The sequence below is a fragment of the Lycorma delicatula genome, chromosome 7 (genome assembly GCF_047948215.1).
Source record: "Lycorma delicatula isolate Av1 chromosome 7, ASM4794821v1, whole genome shotgun sequence".
NCBI lineage: Eukaryota > Metazoa > Arthropoda > Insecta > Hemiptera > Fulgoridae > Lycorma > Lycorma delicatula.
The window spans coordinates 9,358,097-9,383,881 of NC_134461.1; the positions used below are offsets into that span (position 1 = coordinate 9,358,097).

General features: G+C 29.1%; 2 protein-coding genes across 4 annotated transcripts in view; both read right to left on the bottom strand.

Annotated features, from left to right (window-relative positions):
• Nucleotides 1-3: 3 nt before the first annotated feature.
• On the bottom strand, nucleotides 4-5,637 carry LOC142327886 (uncharacterized). The gene is made up of 3 exons (XM_075371245.1): nucleotides 5,458-5,637; nucleotides 2,046-2,233; nucleotides 4-136 (listed from the first exon to the last, which is right to left on the bottom strand). The coding sequence occupies exons 1-3, from the start codon at nucleotides 5,635-5,637 to the stop codon at nucleotides 4-6; spliced, it is 501 nt and encodes a 166-aa protein (XP_075227360.1).
• A 2,332-nt stretch (nucleotides 5,638-7,969) lies between these two features.
• The window catches only part of LOC142328067 (uncharacterized), an 86,946-nt gene continuing 69,130 nt past the window's right edge, over nucleotides 7,970-25,785 (bottom strand). The window contains exons 5-8 of one of the 3 annotated variants that reach the window (XR_012757182.1): nucleotides 25,197-25,325; nucleotides 21,017-21,145; nucleotides 12,463-12,575; nucleotides 7,970-8,201 (exon numbers count right to left, since the gene is read on the bottom strand). Coding sequence is in view for 1 of the 3 variants with exons in the window: in XM_075371537.1 (XP_075227652.1) it covers nucleotides 21,062-21,148; nucleotides 25,197-25,325 (216 nt within the window). In the remaining 2 variants the exon portion in view is untranslated. Of the gene's footprint in view, nucleotides 8,202-12,462; nucleotides 12,576-18,710; nucleotides 21,149-25,196; nucleotides 25,326-25,785 lie in introns of those variants that run through there. The other 2 variants (XR_012757181.1, XM_075371537.1) reach the window with 2 other exon arrangements.

Consider the following 25,785-nt stretch of genomic DNA (forward strand, 5'->3'; position numbering starts at 1 on the left):
TTTTTAGATAAGGATGGTGATTGCTGTAACTGAACCGATTTCTACCGAATAATGCAATGGAGTACATTTTGTAATTTCATTAGTCATGTTAACATTAGCGCCTTTTGAAACTAATTGATTCACGATATTCTCATATCTGAAACAAAATAAATAACTGTGAGGTCATGATACTGCATGGTACTGAATGTATATACAGAGTATTTCTAAATTAGTTATATAAAAGTAACCTTTAATAATAAAAAAAGTAAATAACTTACAGAAATGTTTGACAGAACACTAAATACATTATATCTTCAAGTTACATTTATAAATGTTCAATATGGCTACCTTTTGTAACACGGCAGATGTCCCATCTGTAATCAGTTTCCTGCCAAATCCTATGAAGCATGTCTTGGATCTATGGTGGCGACTGTTTGTTATCTGGTACCACAGCTCGTCAACATTTCCTGGAAGCAGGGGAACAAACATTCTGCCTTTAATGTAATTCCATACAGAAAACTCTACTGGAGTTAAATCAGACGATCATAGTGGTCAGGAAATTGTTCCACCACATTCAATCAAAGTTGCCACTTTGCCTGCATAATGATAATGTGGTAGCGTAGCATCTTGCTGAAAAATGAATTCTGTGCCCATACCCTGTTGTAATTGTGGCATAAGATAATGTTCAAGCATGTCCAGGCACTGTATGCCAATTATAGTTGACGTGGCTGATGGTTCCACCAGGTGGGGAAGAACTCGATCAATGGTCTGATGAAGCACAGTTACACCTCGATAGATACATCAATACACAGAATTCACCTGTTTGGTGTACAGAAAATCCACATCAGCTGCACGAGTCTCCTTTGCACAGACAAAAAGTGGGTGTTTGGCATGCAATTGCAATGTCACATAGCGAATCTTCATGACATTCTTTCATGGCTCAATGAACACTGAGTGCTACATACAGAAAGTGCAGCAATTCGTAAAATCTATTCCTGCAGACCAGCTAGAGTACATGTAGTTTCAGCAGAACAATGCTAAGCCAATAACACTATGAATTTCATCAGTGTTTTTTTGGACAAGTGATTTCAAAGGGATTTTGGTCCCTTTTAGATTTTTGTCCCAAAGGGACATGGTCTCCTGATTTATTCCTTCCTGACTTTTTCTTGTGGGGATACCTTAAGGATGTTACATACAAAAGTCATTCTCTCACCATCCCTGAATTGCAGAGCAAAACTGAATGACATGTCGCTGCAATTCCTCAACAAACATTACAATATATGTTTAAAAGCATGCAACATTGTATTCATTTATGTGAATTACATAATGGAGGCTAATCTTAACGACTATTTTAACTTGCTCATTTTCCCAAAATTTAAATCACTTTTTGAACACTAGTATATGTATAAAGGATTGTCAATGTTGAATTTAATAATTAATTGTTTATGTTGAATTATCAGTGTTCTGTTTGTATGATGTTTTCTGTCATACTGACATCTCTGGTCAATGGTTACGGATGACTAAGTAAACCACGTATAGTATCACTTGCTCCATCAGAGTTACCTCCTGGCAATATAATGATTATCATTCCCACTACAATTATGAACAGAGTGAAGATATCATTTGTAGAGCTGAATTGATATTCAGCTCTACTGTGAATTTTTTCCCTAGTCTTACTGATGTGTCATAGTACATTTGTTTTATGAAGAAGGCATTGGATCACTCAATCCAATTTTTCCCTAGTGGACCAAGAATGTAATGCTTATTATCATTGAGAACAATTGTATTATTTTCAGAATCAATCTATATCTCATACTAGATTACGTACATGTTTCTTTTTGTTATCTAATAGGCAATTTTGAAAGATTGATTAACCCAATTTGTTGATGATTCACCTGGATCTGTTTAAAATTTAAATAATTGTATAATTATTTTTAACAATGCTGAACTTTTTTTTACCGTTGTTATACTTTGTTCTGCAACTGGGAATACAAACTGCTGAATAATAAAAAATAAATAAAATGTTTAATTTAAATTGTATAAATAATATTCCATAAAAATAATACCTTTCAATGCTTAAAATTTTGTTATTGCCAGATGTTACCTCTGCACTTGCCAATAATAAAGGGCTTAGACTATTTTCATCTGATGCATTTACATTTGCATCTTTTTCCAATAGTATTTTAACACATGCAATATGTCCACCTTTTACTGCTTCATGTAATGGTGTACGACCCCCCACTGGCACTGGCAGCTATAAAATAAAAGATACAACTATCATACAATTACTGATAGGTAGTAACTAAATTTCACTATCATAGTTTTTCCTTTTTTAATTTTAAAATTTATAAAAGATAAATAACCTAAATATTGGCATGCAGCCACACAAATATTACATTTCATTACAAAATGTTTTAATTAATTTATCGTTATTCTTTTAATGTAAGTAGATTTAATGTGTAGCACAATCTTGGAATGTGATAAAAAACATATGAATTTTTTTTTTAATAGAAACCAATATCTTAATAGCAAAGTAAAGAAAGAGTAAATATATTGTAAATAAAAAATGTCTCTTCATAAAGAGCATGCACTGATTTCTAGTAATTGTCTGTAGTAGGTGTTTAGATATGATTTAGTTTGTAGGTAGGGTTGATTAACTTAAATATGAAATCAAACCATCCGTTGTATCAATAAGCGCATAGAACAGAATTAAAACTTGTTAGAAAATTTCAGTTGACGGTAGTTTGAAACTCTTGAATCATTGGCCTCATTGGTTGAAACCTTCCTTGAAGAGTACAAATTCACATTACTCAATTCTGTGTTTAGTTGGTGAAACTATATATTAATGAAATTTATTCAGTAGGTCTCCCTTCAAAACTTTTAAGAGAGAATTTTATCGATTCGGTTTTTCTGAGTGATTCTGAAAAGGGTCTCGCTTCCGTAGGTGACTTCTGGCTGAACTACAGTTTTATAATGTTTAAGTTTTGTTTTAGTCTTTAAGTTTTTTATATATATATATTAGCTATGGTGTGGGAGGGGGGGGGTTAATGCCACTATGTATCGCATAGAATTTACAATCGATCACATGTTTGGTGTAATATACTACCATACTTTTACCCCGGCAAGGTTAGAAGTCATTAAGCTGAGGGCCTATCTCCCCACATCATTATCATAACCCCCATTTTAATTATGCTTCAACCATGATCATTATTCCTTTTTTTTTCTGAAGTTATCTACCAATTTATATAAATAAGTTTTATTATTCTATGTGCTACTTTTCTTTTTCTGTTTCTTTTATAATTACTGTTTTCATGAATTTTGAATTAAATTCAGATACGACTTTCTCTTTTATAGTTGTTATTAAAAATGAAATAAAGATTTTTATTTATTTGATGAACCAGCAAATAATAAAATATCTAGAATTAAACCTAAGGAGGTATTGAACCAAGATGGCATATTATTCAACAATTATAACAAAAAAGGTATATATAACAATGCTAACTGTTAACATTAATAATGTAAATTAAGAAATATGATTATGATATTTATAAATATAAATATAATATTTATAAACTATTTATAAACATTTATTATCAAATCTAACACTAAATTGCCATTTCGATTGTTAAACAATCATTATTTTCGTTAGACACTAAAGGAAGTGTATATATTAGAAAATAAGCCATATAAAACAAACAAAAAGGTAAAAACAAACAGATCAGTTGTTTTAACAGCTGAAAATCAGCTGTTAAATAAAGCAAACAACTGATCAATGTTTGTTTTTACCTTTTTGGTAAATCAGCTTTAACAGCTGATTTTCGGCTGTTAAACAACTGATTTGTGACGTGTTAACTACTAGACCAGCCTGGTGGGCCAAATAAAATTTGACTAAAGTGATTTTGATGAAATTTGGCACAGACTCGTGTTAATGAGCAATTTATTGGTAAAATTTTTGGGGTAAAAATTTTCTCCAGGAAGTGGGGTTTCTTTGGGGTCAATTTTCTTAAAATTTTGCAAACATAACACCACCTTGCTCAGTACATGCATACATGCTTAACTACCGTCTTTAAAAAAAAAATGTTGCCCCGCCAAATTCTTCCCTTCTTCAGAAATCAAAAAAGCTATTTTTATTTATTGCATATTTTTTAACCCAATTTTTTTTGTCTTCCTAGGTGTAGTAGTATTACCCGCCGGGTTGGTCTAATGGTGAACACTTCTTCCCAAATCAGCTGATTTGGAAGTCGAGAGTTCCAGCGTTCAAGTCCTAGTAAAGTCAATTATTTTTACACGGATTTGAATACTAGATCGTGGATACCGGTGTTCTTTGGTGGTTATGTTGAGACTGTACAAGACTACACTTCATTTGCACTCATACATATCATCCTCTGAAGTATTATCTGAACGGTAGTTACCGGGGGCTAAACAGGAAAAAAGAAAAGAAAAAGGTGTAGTAGTATTAGTTCAAATGACCCAAAAAAAAATATGTAGAGGACAATATTGGAGGTAGGGGAGCTGATCAAAGTTTAAGAATATTGATTTTTTAAAACCTTTTTTTGTTTATTTAAACTTTTAATTTACGATAAAATTTTATCATAATTTACCCCCACCCACCAAAAAAACAAATCTTAGATAATTTTTTATCGGTTGTACATTTTCAGTGGAATTTTTTTAATCTCCTCATTTATTGTAGTAAACGTAGACAAATTAACAAATTTTCTTTAGGAGGTGATTTTGTGGGTGGGGGAGCAGAAAAAAGTAAAAAAATATTGATTTTTCAAAACTTTTTTCATGTGTTATTTTTCACTAAGTAAAAATAAATAATCAATACCAGGAAAACAACTACTTTATTGTCAGTTTTTTCAACTTTTAAAATGTTTGTGTTTTTTTTTGTTTATTTTAAATAAATTAAAAATATTTATTTATATTCAGATATCAATCACAGTATCTCAATAAATATTCAGTACTACCTCCTACTGTTCAATATATAATCTTTTACTACCATACCAATCAAGATATGATCAAAACTACCTACGTGATAAAAAAATAATTTATGAGTTAATTATTTTAAGAAGTTTGTAACGGTCAAAATCATATTTAAAGATTATTAGTGTTTACACTTCCATAAAACCACACCTTAAAATATTGTACTATATTCAAATTAGTAACATTATTTGATGTTTTTTGCTTATTTTGGGAAGTTTTGGCTGGCAAGTGACAATATGTTAACTTATTGGGCTAAACAATTATTTTCAATTGTAAAGTTTTACCGGCTAATACATAATCTATTGTAGAAAAAATTTCCCATTTTCACCCTCAGTTTAAGAAAGATTACAGTTGCTAATACAACATAATTTAGTAATATATATGACATTATAAAAATTTATTTCACTTACCTTAGCACCATGATCTAAAAGTAATAACAATATTAGCTGCATCCTGCTGATTTTTTAAAGATGATGCTAGTTGCAATGGTCGTACCTTCATTGCCCCACAATGACAATTTACAATTAATTCACTATTACCACATGTTCTAGAAAAATCGAGAACATTTTTTACTTCATTATAACTGGAGCAATGTATTGCAGTCATTAATCTTGCAACAATTTCACATTTATCAGTCTTTACCCATTCTCCCATAGTTGTTTTGTAAAAATTCATTTTGCTATTTTTGATTTTTTATAACATAATAGACTTAAAATTAAATAATAAAATTAATATAAACTAAATAAAACTTTTTATTAGCAGGTGCTAATAAAAAGATAAATATTTTCATCAGAATGAAAATATTATACCGCAAGAAATAAATGCTTATCATAAAAGTTTAGATAGGTTTAAAAGAAATACACCTTAACACTGAATAACTGTGATATTTTATGGCTAAATAGGTTTATTTAGATAAGAAGTGGTTGGTATTTGGTTGCACTAAGGTTTTTTATTTACATTATCAGGAAATGTTTGGCGGTTTAATACAGATTAAACTACAAGATAATATTATACATTAAGCCACAAAACTGTATATATGTTTGCAGTTGTTGAAATTATAAAATCAGAAATTCTAACACATTTTCCCCTTAATAAATTATGTTTTTGTCTTTAAAAAATTACTATTTAAATCAGTAAATCAAATAGTGTAATTGCCATGCTATTTGAAGTTTATTTTTTAATTAAATAATTTACAAACTAATAGAATTTATTTTTATAAAGAACAATGTAAAAAATAAATATAAAAAAATAAATTATTATTTATTTATTTATTTTATAAATAAATATAAAATTTAATTTACCCTCAAATATTTAAAAGCAGTAAGATTCTTCATTGACACTATGGTGGCTGCGTAATGTTGCAGGATAGAAGCATGGAATAATGGCAGAACAAGGTCGTAAAAGGACTTCTTTCAACGTTTAAAATGATTTTTAAAGTTATTTAATGTAAAATAATAAATTTTTGTTACTTTTATTTAGAGTAATTTTTACTTTTACTTTCAAATATTCACTTTAAATGTCATACTATTAACTATAGAATATTTTAAAATATAAGTATAAGTTGTGGAAATGTTAAGCATAAATTTATTTTTAAACCAAAATTAATGGGGCCAAACTGTTACCTGAGCATTTAGTTATCCAAGGTATGGTCCGTTTATATAAACTTGACTGAGCAATATTCTACTGCAGTTTAAACAATAATGCTATAAATTAATTAAAATGGTTTTAAAAAATAATATGAAGATGCTACAAAAAAAAAACATCAAATAATTTTCACTTGAGCCCTCTACTCTACCTAATCCTCCCAAACAGTATTTGAATGCGAGGTAATAGAGAGAGAACTAGTACAAACATTTCTGCGAGACGTACCTTAAAAAACTCTCAAAATTGTTGGCCAGATCAATTGTAATCTAGTTAGTTTGCAGCCACCCAACTGTTTGCACAAATGGAGAACCAACTGGAAAAATTATACAGCGAGTTAAACTTTAGCAGAAACATTGCAGAATTTAATAGATTCAAGGTTATGACTGAGGGGTGGAACTCTGTTTCTTTAGAGATTGATGCTGGGATTTCTGAATGTTGTGTTGCTACCACTGGTTGCAATGTAGGTGTTCAAATCGGGTTTTGAAAGGTAATATTTATTTACAACAAGTACGAACAGCATGTATGATTTTAATTGTTTGTGTTCATTTAATTAAGCAAAGATCTTTTAAAACCTAATTAGAACACTAGTGCCTTGTCTAGAAGCAGAGCTGGAACAATCCAGTGGCAGTCTCTGAATTAGCTTAACATAGAGCAAAAGGTGCAGTAGGAATGTTTTTTTTTCTTGTCTATAAAGATTCAGTAAGCCACTGACTGGTAGGAACTTTCACATTGTGGTAGGAAATCTGATGAGAAAATAATACCTGATAATGACCCTTTCCAGATGAATCGCACAAATGAAATTAATGCGCATCAGTTTTTAAGCCCTGAAAATCAGGACCGCTAAAAAATCAAAAGTATACAAAAGTATTGGTATATAGTCCCGACTTAATTTTCTGTTGTAAAACAATATATTTAATTGAGAAATATCTTGAAAATCTTTGTACAGCTTTCTAAGTAAAGTAAAAGTGCAGGCGAGGACTTAAAAATATTTTTATAGGTTAGTTTCAATAATTATAATAAAGATTAAGCAAACGTAATTTACTGTACAACATAAATGCAATATACATTACAAGCATTATGTAAATTTCCAGAGAAGAAAATAAATCATACATAGATAACATTTACCGCTTAATAACTTTATCATTATCATAACCTCTACAATATGTCACTGAAATAGTTTAAGATAAATATGAATTATTAACACAAGTAATCTGTCTTTAACATGATATGAAAAATAAATTTTAACTTAAGATTGTATACATATTCTTTTCTGACAGAATCACTTCTACTTAAAAATATTAAATGTTTAAAATATATAAGAAAAGTAAGTGTGTGTGTTTATATTTAAAATATATAGGCAAAATCATTTAAAAAATTATATAATTGTACTCAGACACCATCATGTATAATTACATTCAAAATTGTTTTACACTTCATGTCGCTAAATGCATTATTTGAATTTACAATAAAAACCTTTGAACAACTAAGTTTCATTAAAAATATCTATAATTATTGGTGGTGCTAATACAGGTACTGTAGTAAAGTTGAATTCTCCAGCAGATTAGCAGTTAACAATAATGGCATGCTTGATATTCCTGTAAATAAAACCATTAAGTTAAAGCCAATTCATGAACACAACATAAGTTATAATAAAAGTAGGTACACAACAATAGATATATAAGTAAATAAAATAAATAATTATACTGAATCGTACTAAATACTAAATTATACTAAAAAATAAATAAGTGTGTAAGAAACAACACACACACACACATAAAATTTATAACAAACCAATTATGTTTATCAAACTGATATTTGAATAACGGTACTTCTAGAACTAAAGTAAATAACTGTTTTCCAATTAGTTTCCTTCAAATTTCTTAAGATATTTTAACAGCAACATATTTTTTCCGTCAATATATTTCAGAAAAGTTTTAACGACTGAAGATTTAAGTTCTCCATTTATTTATTTACAACAACCACCTAAAATTAAGAATAGTTTATGACGGTCTACTTAGGTTAAGAGATGGCTCTAAGAAGATATATGCATGTATATAGAGCTATTTTTTTCTGTTTTATGTTAAATATTATGAAAACTGCAGGAAATGCAGTTCTGTGATCAATTTTATTTGATTTTTGAGGTTAAAAGTCATACAAAACCATCCGGTTTAACGCCAGAAAGTTTCAGTATGAACTCATTTCACCAGGAAAACTGAAATACAGGAAAAATCTTTCACTAGCTGTAACTTGATAACAAAATATTTTTTTTTGATATATGTTTGTATCAATGGAATGGAATGCAAAGTTGGCGGGAGTTTATTACTCCCTACTTTATCGCAGAACCTGGACAGAGTCCCTTGCTGCTGGATGATTCTAATCGGGCTTGGTTTTTTAAAAGGGTTATTTTATATCTCGGGTCTAATTTTTCAAGTTTTGTGTTATTTTAGTGAATTTAAGACGGATTTAATTGCATTCCAATCCGTTGTTGAACCAGTGTTATCGAACCCATTTCATGGGCCGACCGCGTAATTCCCCTTCAGACCGTCCACTGAAGTCCTTTCGGTGCTAACTCTTAATAGGCTAGCAGGAATACGCCACAACGGGGCACTAGCTATGAGGAGGGAGCAATGCGTCCCCTTTTCCGGAGGAGTCGCAATTGCTGGGTTATTTTGTCTTACTGTAAGTTTTTTAAAAAGGAGAGGTTGTGTAGAAGCTCTTCATCCGCTTCTGGTATGGCTGCCCTTCAGGACGCATCTCTGCTGGGCTCTGTTCCGGACTCCAGTCCGTGATGTTGAGACGAGTGGCTGGTCTTCCTTCTTCTTCATCTTCTTCCTCTTCTTCTTCCAAAGACCTCTTCGTTCTTCTTTGGCCTGCACTTTCCAAGAATTGGTAGTTTGTATCAACGTTCTCAAGTAGAGCTTATTTCAAACTACAGTATATATTTTTTTTTGAAAGATTTATTGCATCCTTGCACCAGTAAGACAAATACATAAAATCTGTATCCAAGAAAATATGCCATAAATGAATATCTAATGTAACTGCTCTGGTTAAATCCATCAATGTAAATCGCTTCACCTTATAAAGAAGTATCTTTATTGCAGAAATTCTGTAATACTACACGCTTATTGTCTGTTTTTCTTATAACTAATCACCTAAGTAAATATACTAATGAACAGTAAATGTAGCATTATTTAGTTTCATACTAAGGAAAGATAAAACAAACATTCCCCGAGCTTGAATAATCATAAAACTAAATTAAATGGGAATCTGTGGATTAAGACTGGAAAATAAAAACAAAATCACACAGAAGATGCTAAGATTGTCCCTTTATGATGCATGTAAATCATTATTGGTCCGACTCGACCAGAGAGGGAAAGGCTCACCATTCTTCATTAAAGAGCTTACTATTTGACTAGACAGGAATGATCCGGTAGCAAATCAAATAAAATTTTACGAATGGTGATCCAACATCCCAAGAATTGTACACTCTGAGGAGTAAACTACTAATTGAACTTAGACATTACCAAGATTCAGTAAAATTTAAGTACACATTTCATCTGCACCTCAAAAGCTGTTACTGTAAATATTATGCTGTTACTTGTTAACCTATCAAAATGTCTTAAACACTGAATTTTGAGTTCTCTTACACGCTTAATTCAGGCAATGCATTCATACTGAGATTTTTTTGTTAATTTAGATAATTTCACCTTATGACTCGTTCATAAATGAAGTTTTGAAGCAAACGTTTTGCAGCTGTCGATGGATGTAGGCTGTTAAATCATTTACATATAATGAACACATGAAGGCGGTTTTTAATAAATTTTATAGTGTTGTTTACAGCCAAAGAAAATAAAATTATAGAACATCAGTACTTTAAGGTACATTTTCCAGTGTAAATGGTTCTGAAGTTAAAAACATTGTTCTCAAGGAATCTTACTATGAAGCCCAGAAAATTGCCATCTACATCCCATTCTATTCAGCAAGTCAATTTGTAAGCCTTTTCAGAATTGAAGAAGACAGCAAACGTGGCACTGGGATTCAAAGTATCCAATAAAACATTCTGCTTCAAGATTAATTCAGAGATCCAAGGGAGATCTAGCACTTCAAAATCTGCGCTCCTCTGATTCACCATTAGCCGGAAAGAATTTCTGGTTTCTTGTTTCAGCAATATCAATATTGAATCTCAACATCTTTATTTTCTTTCTTGTTGGTATCTAATTTTTTCTATTTCTTTCCTGATTGATTGTTATCAAATTTCTCCTTCAATTGTTTCTTTTAAAAATAAATAGAATAGGAAAGGTGATAAGACTAATATGTCTGAGAAAAGGTTTTTTGGCTTTCCTAAATTTCAGCTTACCTTTCTAGATCTCTATCTTATCTCACAGCTACTGAATTCTTATACATATTCTAAACAAATTTTCTTTCTCTGTATTTCAATCCTAATATCCTTAACACATTTATTCGGTTAGACAACAATATGTAAAAAATTAATTAAATTAAGAGCTTTCTCAACTAAAGCAATCTGACAGGATGAAATTTTTAGATGGTTAATTGAGTATTTAGGTGGTCTTTATTTTAATAAGTTTTCCCAGAGTATGCCGACTGAGTATTTTAAACTCAATATCAGTCCCTCAGTTATAAAAAAAATAGTTTTCAATTTCTTTTACTCATTTTTTAAGCGAACAATTTTCTGGGAATTCAATTAAAGCATTTATTAAATACAGAATTTCATCCTGTGGTTTTACATTTCATTAATCCATTCAAAAATTAAAGAATAGAATACCAAATTTACTTCAAGTTTGGTTTCATGTACATTTTTACACAATCTATTTCATATAAAAATTGTTTACTTTTGAATAGTGAGTTTACATCCATCGACTGACCATTAACCTACTGATATCATCACATCCATAGGAATGATAAGTTGATCGTACTTTAGCAGCTAATGAGATAAAAGAAAAACTGACAGGTAGTGCAAAACAAGAAATTGATTAATCCTTTTAATGCACTCTTCTTCTTTGTACACATTACAAATCTATGTAGAAAAGCTTAATTTTTAGGTAGTCTTTCTTCTAAATATAAATTTAGAATAATTTTTTTTAATCTTTTTTTTGTTTTTCATAGCCTACTACATTAATCTGAACAAAATTAATTTTTACATCCTTAACATCTGAGAAATATAAGAGTTATTTTTTAAGATCAGTCGGTAAAAACTGTGTACAGATTACTTAAGTAAATATTGTGCTCAATATTTAATTAAAAATCAATAAGATTACGTGGTTGAGCTTGAGCTTTGAATAATTCATCCTTAAGGGTAGGAAGAAATGTATTAATTTTGTCCCATGTAACTGTCCAAAGAGGTGAATACTCCTCACCATGTTCTACAGCGACTCGGGTATGGCCTCGTACTATACAGACAAACATTATACAGTATACACATCAGACCGTAAAACAAGATTCAGAAAACTATTTAACCTATGTTTCTGATCGTTAACTATAACAGAATAAGATACACATCATATAACATCGGTTTGATTAACGTAACAAACAGTAGAAAATATATATACAAATTAAAGATATGTAAAATGCTGTATATTAAATAAAAAATATAAAGATGATATAAAACCTAATGTTAAAATAAAAATTTTACATCCGTAACAACAAATTATGAGAATTCCTAACAGCGATCAGAAAAACGGTTTTGTAGAAAGTCACTAATGATAAACTTATCCACACGCTTTCAAAAACCATAGCAAAATGAGAAATGAGAAATGAGATTTTGAGTGACAAATGGCTAAGTAAGATGTTCCTGACTTGCATATGTATCACCGATAGTCAGTTTAATTTTTCACTTACCAAATGATCACTTTATCAGCATGCATATATTTATCCATAAAATCAAGTATTGTCAGCCAGAGTGCAGTAAACATTGACAGTGTTTGAAGAGGAGTAAGATGATGCAGAAATACCTAAAAATAAAAATCTGACAATAATTCATTATACAGTTTTAATCTATACTAGATACTCAAAAAAATAAATAACAATGAGCTATTTACTTTAGTACTTAAAATAACAATGTTAAGATTTCTTACACGCATATTTTTTACTTATCACATTAAAACGCTAACCGATTACAAAAAAGTACTTGATTATATATACTGTATTTTTTTACATTAAATGTAGATTATTTTTTTAATTGCAACTAATCAAAAAACTTACTTAAATTAGAATCATGCATTCAGTTCTTCTGCAAGTTTGCTATCTTCATTGGAACAATCACTTACACTATAATTATCAAAGTCTACACGAAGCACATAACAGATTTTTCAGTCATTTTTTATATAGACAATTCAAGTTTCAAGTGGATCTAGATTTGCAATAACAATTACCGTCATTCTATACTTTTGAAGAAAATAGCTTTTAAAACTTACTTTTACAGTACTTAAATGTTAAATTTCCCAATGGCCTTTACTTTAGAGATATTCCTTGTAGTATATCCTTCACAGCTATTGAAGATCGATTCTGTTTGGTGATTTTAAATGAGTGTTTACATGAACCCTTTGTCATGTTTAATTGTTAAGATGATTGTTAATGATAATTGTTACTGATGATTTTAAATGAGTGTTTACATGAACCCTTTGTCATGTTTAATTGTTAAGAAGTGGACATATTAAAATGATCCCTTCTGTAACAAGGGTAGCCACCAGGTACATCCCCATATTTGGGCTACCAACCCCGGATGTCCAACCCAGTATGCCAGTGGAACCAGCATGTCAAAGCAGAGACCAGAGAGCCCTATGAACCGACACAAATGGACACCTTATTACAAGCTTGCCATCGCAGGGAGCAGTGAGAAATGAATTGATCTCTGTTGTGTAACAGAGATCAATTCAAGCTGTAGTAGGTGTCTACTACAGCTTCAACCCTGGTCGCTATATCACCAGCACAAAAGATGGTTAAACCAGTTTCCAAAATCCGATCTGTGTATCGATCTGAAGTTGAAAGTAAGATCAGCATTATTAAAAAAGAACGATCACATTTTCGAGGAAAAGATTTGGAGTCCCGCTACCCAGCTATATGTTTAGTACGTATAACTGTTATTGCCCCAGATGGTATATTCCAGATATGGAGATGATCTACCTCAGGGCATTCTTTTTATTATTTTTAATTTTTTTTTTTAAGTGTAGAATTAACTACTGGTAATTTAAAGAGAATGAAAAGATGATTGTCATTCATCTGTTTGTCATTTTCTTTAAATTGCCCTTTAAAGAGCAATTTAAATGATTAGATGAATTGATTATCACAGATTTTTTTTTAATTTAATAATTCCAACAAAAAAAAAAATAAAGATCGTTGCTGCTCAATTTTTATAATCTTAAGTATAATTAAAATCTTAAGCGTAATACCATGATGTTTTATTACATAAAAAAATAATAAAATAAAACAATGCAATATAACCTACTTTTGTTTCTGGTATTAGCTAAATGAATGAATTTTTCACTACTTTTCAAAATTCTTTAATTCTCTGAAACAGTTAATTTCATTATGATATCATATCAGAGGGCAGGAGAGAGAGAGAGAGAGAGAGAGAGAGAGAGAGAGAGAGAGAGAGAGAAAAGTAAAATATCTTGATTTTTGTATCAATTGAATAAAACTGTCCATATATCAATATTTCAAGTACAATTGGTTAATTTTTTTTTTTTAATTTTATTTCTGTGACATTTAATTATATAAACATAAATTCAGTTTGCCATGTGTTAACAATTTTTATCTGAAATTTAAAGACAAGAAAAAACTTTATTTGGTAAAATTGACAAAAGTAGGGATAAAGAGATACAACTCCACTAGGACCAGTATTATTAATGTATCATATAAAGCGCAAAATAAACCTATAAAAACCATTTGTCCAAGTGTGACTCCATAAAGTTCTCTTGCATAGACTTGATACAACTCTATCTTTGATGTGAACTGTTACTACATTAACTCACAAATTCAATAGTATGTAGTTATCTAACTAAATAGAAATAGCTTACATCATTTTTATAGATCACCACAGGTGATCTATATTCACAGTATGAATGTATGTACTAATTCTTTAATTAACTTTCATATTTAATTGAAAGTTATTTTTGTATTTTTATAGAGATATCGAAGCTTTATTACATGTAGTCAAATCAAGCCTTGGTTCAGGAGTACTAGCGATGCCGGTTGCATTTAAAAATGTTGGCCTTCTGCAAGGGTTTTGGGAACTATATTTGTCAGTTTACTTTGCACACGTATAAATTATCATTTTATCATTCCCGATTCATTAAAACTTGGTTTAAACTTCATCCTTCATTTTCTATAAAAGTGTCTCTTCCATTCAAAATATGTGGAAGGGTTAATATCATAAAATAATTCAGCAGTATGTTGAATATTTACAGTTTATATACAAATACAATATACAGCAATATATGGAACTGTGTAGAAAAGAAAGTAATTTACAAGCAATCTGGTAATAGTTGTAATTATTAAAGAGAATGAATTAATAATTATTTAATTAATTACTTTCTGGTACCATTGTTTTTATTATATGGAACACAGTTAATACAGTGAAACTCCGTACAAGAATAGCAATCACAGACAAAAAATATTCCTTAAAGTGAATCATTTCAATCTCTGGTGTAGGGCGATGCCAAACTCAATATAAATGTGTTCACATAATTATAATAATGAATTTATTTTTAACGTTTCTTATTTGCGATTAAAAAATATTTTAGCTCAGCAAAGATAGAAAAACAGTAAAAATAAATAAAAAATGTTAATTTATTAACCGCTTCAGAATTATCAGTTTTAATTATTTTGAGAAAAGGTAAAACCACAGACAGATTAATTTAATTAATAACTTGAAACTTGAAACAAGCAGACCCCTCTTTTTTGCTGGCCACAGGTCATAATTAGACACGAGTGTTAATAAGTTGTTTTAAGTGGAGTTAAATAAAATTTAGTTCTAATCATAAAATGTGTGTTCTGTGTTACTATATTTACTACGTTTTTCACCTGTTAAAACTTATCCGCAACTTAATTTACTGTTGTAGGAATAATACTTTAGTATCTATAATTCAGCCTACTTCATTTTAATTGTATACATGATTCATTATATCCCTTACAGAATTGAGGTAATTTGTATAACATTGTTTCAATACAGAAAGACATGTTAATTTGTTGTTCTACACTAACCCAGTCTTTATCATGGTTATAGCGCTTGTAACATAAGTTGCAAGAATGACCGATTACGGTTTTCTCTGAGATGATTTCTACATTCCTGTGGTGCAGTGTTGTCTGTAGGGCTGAATATCATCTGCATTTTGGTAAGTTTAGCAGAACGATATGATACAACATATTTGACCGATGAAGAAGACAACATGAAGTCTCACTCAATTTTAAAGGTAAGCCTTAATTCAATTTATAATTTTGTTAAAACAAAGTTACATAGAACTAAATAAATAGAACTGTCACCAAAAATAAAATTTAATAACTTGTTGCTTACTATATTCCAGAATATTCAAAAACTAAATTATCTATATTTAAATTTCCTCATTGCCGAATCAATAGTATACATTTATATATAAGAAAAAAAATTGCCAGTTTTTTATTTCCCAGATAAATGGAACATAAATTATACTTTCAGGTAAAATCATATCAGAAAATGTGTTACACACTTAAAAAAAAAATATTTAGGATATGCAGAAACAGTTGAAGCAGTATTTATGTCATCGCCACATGAAAGTGTCAAATCTTGTGCATCATTAAGTAGGTGAGTTGAAACCTACATTTATTAAAATGTATTATATTAAATATAAAAATATATTATATTTATTAAATTATATTATGCTAAAATATGAACAAAATTAATTTAAAACTCACTAATTTTATTTGTTAAATGAGGAAGATACTTTCAAATAAATCATGTAATTCTTTCTGTTACAACGATTGTTTATTATAAATGATTAATACTAAATGATAAATTTTTCCACTGATTAGATCTCAATGAAGGTAGTGCTTATCTGTAAAAACTTACCTACTTTATCAAGCAACATGAAAAGTTACATGGAGTTTAATTTGTTGGGAAAAGTTACAAAATAAAATTTCACATAGCTCGTTTTTGCCAAAAGAATTGGACTTTATTTTTTGACAGAATGAAATCAGAATTGTATAACCAACCATATTTATAAAACTGCATAAATACATTATCACATTTTAATACTTTGTTAAGACTGCACAAAATCTACATGTGTGAAATTTATATACAACAATCCTTAATTTAAAGGATTATATAATAATAATACCTTATTATTTAACAGACAATCACTGTTAATATCACTAAGATATTAATGAAAAACATTATAATCTTAATTAAAATAAAATATCTTACACTTGCACAAAATGTAATCTCACAATCGTGAATTTTATATATGTCTACATAAATTCCTTTGATCAATGGAACATTCCAAATTATAAAGAAGAAAAATCACAAACATAATTTTTGACATGCAACAAAGATTCATATGTATGACTTCAAAAGATATTACAAAGATTCATACGGATTATAACATGACAAAGAATATTCGTAGAGCTCACACAACAAAGATTCATAAGTATTAAACGTAACAAAAAATATTCACAGAGTTAAACATAAATCCATTCAGGTGTTCAATTCTTTAACACAAAATGAAATGATCACATACACAATAGCTGCTTAATACAAACTCGAGAAAAATTGTATCAAAAATGTTTTTTACATAATCGTGTCATATACATAGAAAATTAAATGAAATGAGAAAAGATGAACATGTGTAATTATGAATGTGAAAAAAACAATACAACAATCTCAAAATATTTTTCTTTTTTTTAATAATTAAAAGTTCTTATTATTACTATTTAAGATGTAAACACATGAAATAATACAGAGTTAAATCTTAAAAAATAATCAATACAGAAGCATAAATGAAAATCAGCTGAGCATATATTTATATGTATGTTGAATGGAATGCATAAATTTCAGTATTTGAAAAACTTCTTAATTATAATTAAAATTTTCATCTACAACGGTTCACCAATTTATTTAAAAAAAGTATAATGAGACACTCTCTTATAAGTTGAATTAAAGCTGCTTTAATATTTTCATATTTAATTGTGGGAATTAAAACAAAAACTGTAATCTGGTTTAAAATAATCCCAAATTGGTGATTTTGGAATCAGCTTATAATACGATTCAAGATATGTGCAAGTAAGAAATCTGCTGTGACTATGTCAGTACCTGTCTCATAAGACAGTAATATCTTCTAATTGATATTAAATATAAAGAATTTTTTGTAGAGTAGAACCATAAAGACACATTATTTTTACACTCGTATTTAATAGTTTTACTTTGTTGACGAAAGTTATAAATACAAAATAAAAGATGAAAAAAAAATTACTCTGATATAAGTACAAAACTCAATTTTCACAAAAAAAAAAAATTTTTTTATAAATGCGTGGTTATTTTTAAAACTAATTTAATATACATGCATTTTTAGTTACTTTTTTTTTTGTATGGAGAACTAGAAATTGTAAAATTGTAGTGAAAACTGTTTGGTAAAGCAGTTGTGATTTACAACTGTTTATGAGAGAATCATACAACTGATTATCAGAGAATTTGTTTCCATTTCTTCATGAATCTTCTAGGTACTTTCCATTTTTCTTTATCTCAGGAAAATCAGCGATTAAATATATCTGTTTTTTTTTTGTTTCTTTACCATTTCCAGCTTTCAGTCGTGCTTAAAATTAACAGCTTTATTTGTCATCTAAAGTAGGATTAGGGAATATACATGCTATCCTTTTGTGCATCAAATCGATGAACTTCATTAGTCATGTTGTAAAATTTACATTATTTTTTTCTACATAAGTTTTTTACTTTGTACTATGTTTATTTAGTTTTATTTTAATGATTACAAAACTTGACTAGTGCATTCAATCTTTAATGAAATACCATTAATCTATCAATCGAACAATAATTTAAGATATAATGCTAAAATTCTATGAACGGTACTGTTGGGAAAAATTACAAAATAAAATGACACAGCTCGTTTTTGCCAAAAGAATTAAACTTTATTTTTTGACAGAATAAAATCAAAATTATATAACCATATTTATAAAAACTGCATAAATACATTATCACATTTTAATACTTTGTTAAGACTGCACAAAATCTCCATGTACGATATTTATATACAACACTTTAATTTAAAATATAGGTAAATTTGTTTGTTACCTTTAATATTTCTTTTACATACACAAAGTATATCATTAAATTACCTTATTATTTAACAGACTATTACTGTACAATGAAAAACATTAATATCTTGCTATTCAGTTACGCAAAATGTAGTCTCACAATTGTGAATTTTATATATGGCTACATAAATTCCTTTTATATTAATGGAACATTCTAAATTATGAAGAAGAAAAATCACAAACATAATATTTAAAAGATTTTTTGCCATAAAACAAAGATTCATACGTATTAAACATAACAAAAAATATTCGCAGAGTTAATTCAAAACATACACATAAATCCATTCAGATGTTCAGTTTTCTAACTAAATCTAGTTTTCTAAATCTATTATCTTAGATATTTTTACAGCTATGACAGAGCTGAAAATAATGCTGTAAGGTACAGAATTATAGACAATTTTTTCCAATTATGTTCAATGGTAACAACTGTAATGTACATTTCATAAAAGAAAAGGTTCATCTTTAAATAATTACATCACTTAAGTTCTTTACTTACTGTTCTCGCAGAATAATTATTTTATGTTAACACAAAGAGAAGCATATTTATATTAACACTTGAAACAAAACGAAATGTTCACATCACTAACCGATGTTCACACAATGGCCGCTTAACAACAACTTGTAAAATTATGAATCAAATGTTTTTTTTAACAATAAAAAGTTTTTATTAATTATTTAAGATGTAAACACATGAAATAATATAAAGTTACTAAATCTTAAAAAATAATCAAAAAATAAAGCACAATAAAGAAGGCATAAATGAAAATCAGCTGAGCTTATATTTATATATTATGTTGAAGGGAATGCATAAATTTCAGTGTTTCAAAAACTTCTTAATTAAAATTTTCATCTACGATTTAATACTGTTACTATAAAAGAAAATTTTATTTGAAATAAATTGGTGAGAAAACAGTTCACCAATGGGACACTCTCTTATAAGTTGAATTAAAGCTACTTTACACATTGGCGTAAACAGGTACGGTTGACACATTTATTCAATTTACAATTGAATATTGTGCAGGTGAAAAATAAGTTGCCCATTGAGTTCTTTACATGGTATAAGTGAATATTAGATCGTTATTATGTTACACATTTAAACAGCAGTCAGAAAAAATAAACCTCTATAAAAAATTATAGAAACTCGGCTTCAGTACCATATAAGAGTTTCTTAGCTTATAATGTCTCCTTTGTCATAGCCACAACAGTATCCATCAAGATATCTAAACCAGAGGTATATATGCTCACGTGGAATTTGGTAAGAGGAGAATGACAATAGCCTTTGCTTCAAAACAATTATATAATTACAAAGCCCAAAGGATCGCTGTAGTCAGATCACTAGAGGGAAATTATTTAAGTAAAAATTGATTTTAGTAATTTATTGATAACATAAGCGTTTATTGTAAAACGATCTCAAAGAAAATCCAAATACTTAGTATTAATGTTATTTAAATGATACGCTAACTTTCTACAGGGAACATCAAATTTTCTTAAGCCGCCTGTAGAAACGTAAACTAGATCTCTATAACAAATTGAGATTTACCATCGACAGCATATCCCATTGAATAAAATGCGTCTATATATAAAAGGCGTATTTTCAAAGTAAGGTCAGTTTTGAATTTGCCTCCTGTACAGGTGATTTAAATAAATGGCGCTTGCGTACTTAGTTAATTCAATCGATATTCAGCTGATAGCAGCAATAGCTAGTCATTTTGATGTTAGTTGTTTATATTAATCTGTTTATAATGATCGTTACAATTCCTGATTCTTAATGGCAAAAGATAATTCTGCGCCAAAAGTGTACAAGGAAATCTGTAACGTTTAAGGGCCAGATATTATAAGTGACGGAAAAGTAAAACAGTGGATAGGCTAAGATTTGGAATACAAGCCATAGAGGGGCTAAAAAATCTGACAGGACTGCGAGACTGACTACTCGCCTCCTCCCAAACAGTGGCAGACCGACCCTGCATCATAGAAGGTTACTTATGGGAGTGACGTACACCACACTGCTTTATGGGACTGAGCTATGGGCTGGAGTAATTAGAGGGCTAAATCTGGAAAATTGGTGTTCCCTGTATGAAAAATCTAACATCCTTACCTCTTCATTTTCAACTTTTACATTTTCTGATTTAACTAAGTTCCTTTAGCAATCTTCAATTGCTACAGGATCTTTTGGAATATCACTATTAATATCAAGCGGTTCCTCCTTCAGTCTCATTAAATCTTTCTGCTGTAACAAAAAACAAAAAATGAATGCTACAAAGTAAGTATATTTATGATATTTTGTTATGAATAATTATTAAATTAAAATAAAAAATAATTATATTTTAATTAAAATTAAAAAAAAAATTAATTATTATAATTATGATTAATAATTCATCATTTTTATTATGAAGAGAAAACTATCTCTAATTCACTTACCAGATACATTAACAGTGCAGCCATAGTTCAATTATTATCATTATTAAGTGACTTTAATGTGCCAGGTTTCATCCAAATTTAGCTCTTCACCTTACAGATTCTTCAACAAAATCTAATCATTTACAATCAAATAAACTCATAAACTGCTGCGGTAATTCACTTCATTTAGTTTTCCAATTTTACAGACAGCATTCATATTTCATATGATAATATTTTAGAGATAATCTAACCTAAAATTTTGAATTCTACTTATAAGTGATAAATACATATCAGATTACAAAAATATTAATTTTGTAAGATTCAACATTTACTAAATGAGAGTTTGATTCTAAACAATATTTATTTATTATTATTTTATTTTTTATATATCAACATATAAGTCTGAAGCTTGTGTGTGGAACATGGAAATTGATTTTGTAGTGTATGAAAAAATACCATGCTGACTGGGATTTATATTGATCATGATAATAGAAATTTTTGCTGAGGAATTGCAACCATATATTAATACATATGTACCAAAAGTACTTATAAAAAAAAATTAATTTTCTCTAGTGAAAATACTAATAAATAATAGTAAACATAAAAGAATAAGTGACTTTCTAGTGAACTTATAACCAGAATTATTAATAAGCTTCAAAAACAATGTAGATCTACTTATTATGAATTATTTAAGAACAAATTGTACGTAATACTCTTAGTCGTAAAGATTTATTATTAAGTTATATTCTTAAACTTGAGGAATCTTTATATACTGATCCCAAAGATTTTTTAAAATTTGCTAATAAAAATGACAACAGTAGATCTTATCCATCTCTTATTAGTTTTGAAAATAAGTATGCTGATAAAGGTGTTGATATTGTAGAAGTTTTTGCTAAAAAATTTGGAAGTATCTACACTGATTTTTCCTAGACTGAAATTAGATTTAACAATAATGATCGCTTCACTTTTAACTAAGCTCTTCAATCGTTATTTAAATACTGGTGTTTTTCCTAGTTGTGACATTCAGATATCAATAATGATTGTCCTATCAGCAAATGCAATTTTTTCGCTAAACTCTTGGATAAGTTAGTTTGTTAGAAAAAATTAGACCTTGAATACAGTAACTTATAGTTCTGAACAACATGGTTTTTTTGGAAAGTAAATTAGACAAATGAACTTAAGTGCATATTTGGAAGATATTGTTGATGTGCTAAATGACAGTTATTATCTTGATGCAATTTATAAAGATTTTCGTTGTGCGTTTGATGTAGTTAACATAAAATTACTTATTAGAAAACGTGCTGCGTGTGGATTTAATAAATTCTCTTGGATACATTAATTTCACTCAAACAGAATTCTCTGTGTTAAAAACGATGATTTTATCTCTAAGCCTATTTATGTTGAATCTGGAGTAAGACACGGCATGCATTTTGGTTCACCAATTTTCCTACTACTTATAAATGACAGTTTAATAAGTTATTTGCATTTTTTTTAATTTGCCAATGATATGAAATAGTTTATGTCCATTACAATTGTAGCTGATATTCAGTTACTTCAAAGAGTTGAGCTCTGTGCTTAGAGATAAAAGCAGGAGCTACTATTGGGAATAATAATGATGATATTAGATGTGCCTGACTAGCACGGATTTGCCGAGCTGAACTATGCATTGAACAGAATGACAGCCACACTGAGGTACTGCTTTGAAGAAATATTTGCAAATTTATCAAGTAAGAAGAGTTTTGATGTTTAATAATTTTTAGAAAAAACCAAAAGGTATGTGGTTGGTATTTTTTGAAATATATTTTTTATTCTTTTTTCTGTTATTGATATGTTTTCTTCTTTTTTTTCATTTACATTATTTGCCCAAACACTGCTGAAAATTGTTCAGTTTAAAATCACATCACTTTTCCAATCCAGATTGTGCATTCTGTTTCTAATTAAAGTTGAACTTTTCAGATTTGTGTTTAAATTTAAGACATATTTACAAAAATTTTCTCAGAAGTAAATTCTCTGCCAAGTTAACAAGAAATTTTTCTTTGTTTCTTGGTAAAGTTATGTTATTCCAAATTTTAAAAAAAGTATATTTTCTAATAAAAATGTTTCTTTTTTAACACACTCTTATTAAAAACTAAGTGAAAAAGAGGTCTGGGAATACTTTAATTCAATTTCTTAGATCAAACACCATAAGGAAGCACCAAAAACGATTATACACTGAAGTTTTTGTATAGTTTAATTTCACAAAGGGAGTAGAAAGCAGAGCTAAATGTTTTGCGAGGCAAATCTCACAAGTAAACAGTTTTCTGACCTATGTTTTTATGAACATTTTTTCATACGTTTGGCAATAAAATCATCTCCCGAGAGACTGCCATGCAATTTGTATATTGAATGATAATTTATTTTTAAATGATTCTAGTGATAATGCTGATTTTGGCAACTATTTTGATAAAAATCCTGAATACAGATCAAAATTTGACAAACCAGCTGTAAATGACACAACAAAAAATCAAAAAGTTTATAGAGAGTGGGCCAAGCAAAGGTTATGATGGAACTATGAATTTGTCTGATTCTGTTAGTAATTCCGCTGATATAAGTAATAGCAACAATACTCCGATTTCTTGAATTCCTGATGAAACAGAGTATTTTGAAGTATGCACTATTGGTGCCTCCAACGGTCCAATGTTTTCAACAATGCACAGCACAATGGTAACAGGGAAAGAAACAATAAATCTAATCTTCACTGCAGTTAATAATTTAGATATAAGGTAATATTTTATGGGGACCCTCTGGTGAAAACCAGTTATTTTTCCCAATCCCTTTCCACAGTTAGTTAATGATTAAATAACAGCAAAGGTACAGACACCAACCTCCAAGAAGCGTACAATGTTCGACAACTCATCGACTTGCTTCTCCCAAACATTCAATATGCAATGAATCCCCAGCAAAAAATATGAATCAATTAAAAATAATTGCTTTCACAGTAGGGCTTGTTTTTTGTTACTGCAAACAAATGACATCAGTACGGGGTGAAACTTTTCAAATTATGCCTTATCTATTATGGCCACACATGGAATCTCATGATAAATGCTGGAAAAGAAGCAGTTTCAGGCAAAGGGGTTGCAGAAAATTATGTGTCTGAGCTTGCTGGACCATTACTTGATGCTGGATGAACATTTTATTGTGACAATTTGTACACAATTGTTCCCAGCTACTTGATTGTTATACACATATTGGTACCTTAAGGGTTAATGAAAATGGAAAACCAAAACAAATAAGACACCAAACTGAAAAAAGTGAGGTAGTTAGCCGAATGTTCAAGAATAAAAAAAATATATTCTTGAAATGGAAAGATAACAGGGATACAACATCCCTGTTATGATTTCAACAATACAGAGATGAAACAGTAACAAAACAGAAGAGAGGATTCATTTTCTACACATGTCTGACCATGATCTGAAAATTAAAGTCAGTCAAGTTGGATCTACAAGACTGGATCAGTACCAAGGCTGATCAGTGAAGAGGCAAAGATAAAGAAAGCTCAGCAAATCTGTCAAGAGGTGATAACAAAGTGTTCAGTGTGTGATGCCTTCTTTTGTGTTGATTGCTTCAGCAGACCACACTCAAGTTTTGTGAAATGAGATGACTAATTTTGTTATCTCATAAATCTTTGATAGAAACTTCATTATCATGATTTTGTGTAAAAATGTTCTTTATTGAAAGGTTTAACAAAATTAAGTGATAGAAATGAAATTAGAATTAATTTCATGTATTGTTTTCTGTAAACAGGATTTTGGAACATAGTACGATGTTAACTAATAATATAACTAATAAAAAATTTCCTTAAGAGCTATAAATAACTATTTTTTAAATAACACCCTTACCACTTCACTTTCATTTTTTAAACCTTCTGATTTAACTAAGTTGGTCTCTTCAATTGCTAGAGGGTCTTTTGGAATATCACCATTAAAAATATCAAACGATTCCTCTTTCAGTCGTAATAATTCTACTTGCTGTAACAGAAAACAAAAAATGAATGCTACAAAGTAAATATGTTTATAATTTTTATTATAAAGATAAATTGTATCTTTAATTCACTTACCACATGCATTAACAGTGCGGCCATGGTTAAATTATTATTATTACTAGATGACTGTGCCAGGTTTTGTATAGAAAAACCTAGAAAATTGTTTTTTCCTAAACGTTATCCTAATTTAATGTTAAAAATGCTGCTACTCCCCTTACAGATTTTTCCATAGATTGAAATCTTTTACAATCAAATAATTTGTTAAAGTCTAGCAATAATTCTCTTGATTTGGTTTTTTTAAATCTTACTGACATTTGTGTTAATATTGCTTATGAAGAAATTTTTTATCACGATAAATATCATTTACCTTCGGAAATAAGTTAAGCTAAGATTTTGAATTCTACCCTTTTATCTGATAAATACATACCAGATTCTAAAAATACAAA

Excerpts from the sequence above, each read along its gene's own strand:
- LOC142327886 (XM_075371245.1), bottom strand. The coding sequence starts at position 5,637 with ATGAATTTTTACAAAACAACTATGGGAGAATGGGTAAAGACTGATAAA. Across the intron at positions 2,234-5,457 it reads GTCATTGTGGGGCAATGAAG|CTGCCAGTGCCAGTGGGGGG; the intron begins GTACGACCATTG and ends TTTATTTTATAG. Across the intron at positions 137-2,045 it reads AAAATTTTAAGCATTGAAAG|ATATGAGAATATCGTGAATC; the intron begins GTATTATTTTTA and ends ATTTTGTTTCAG.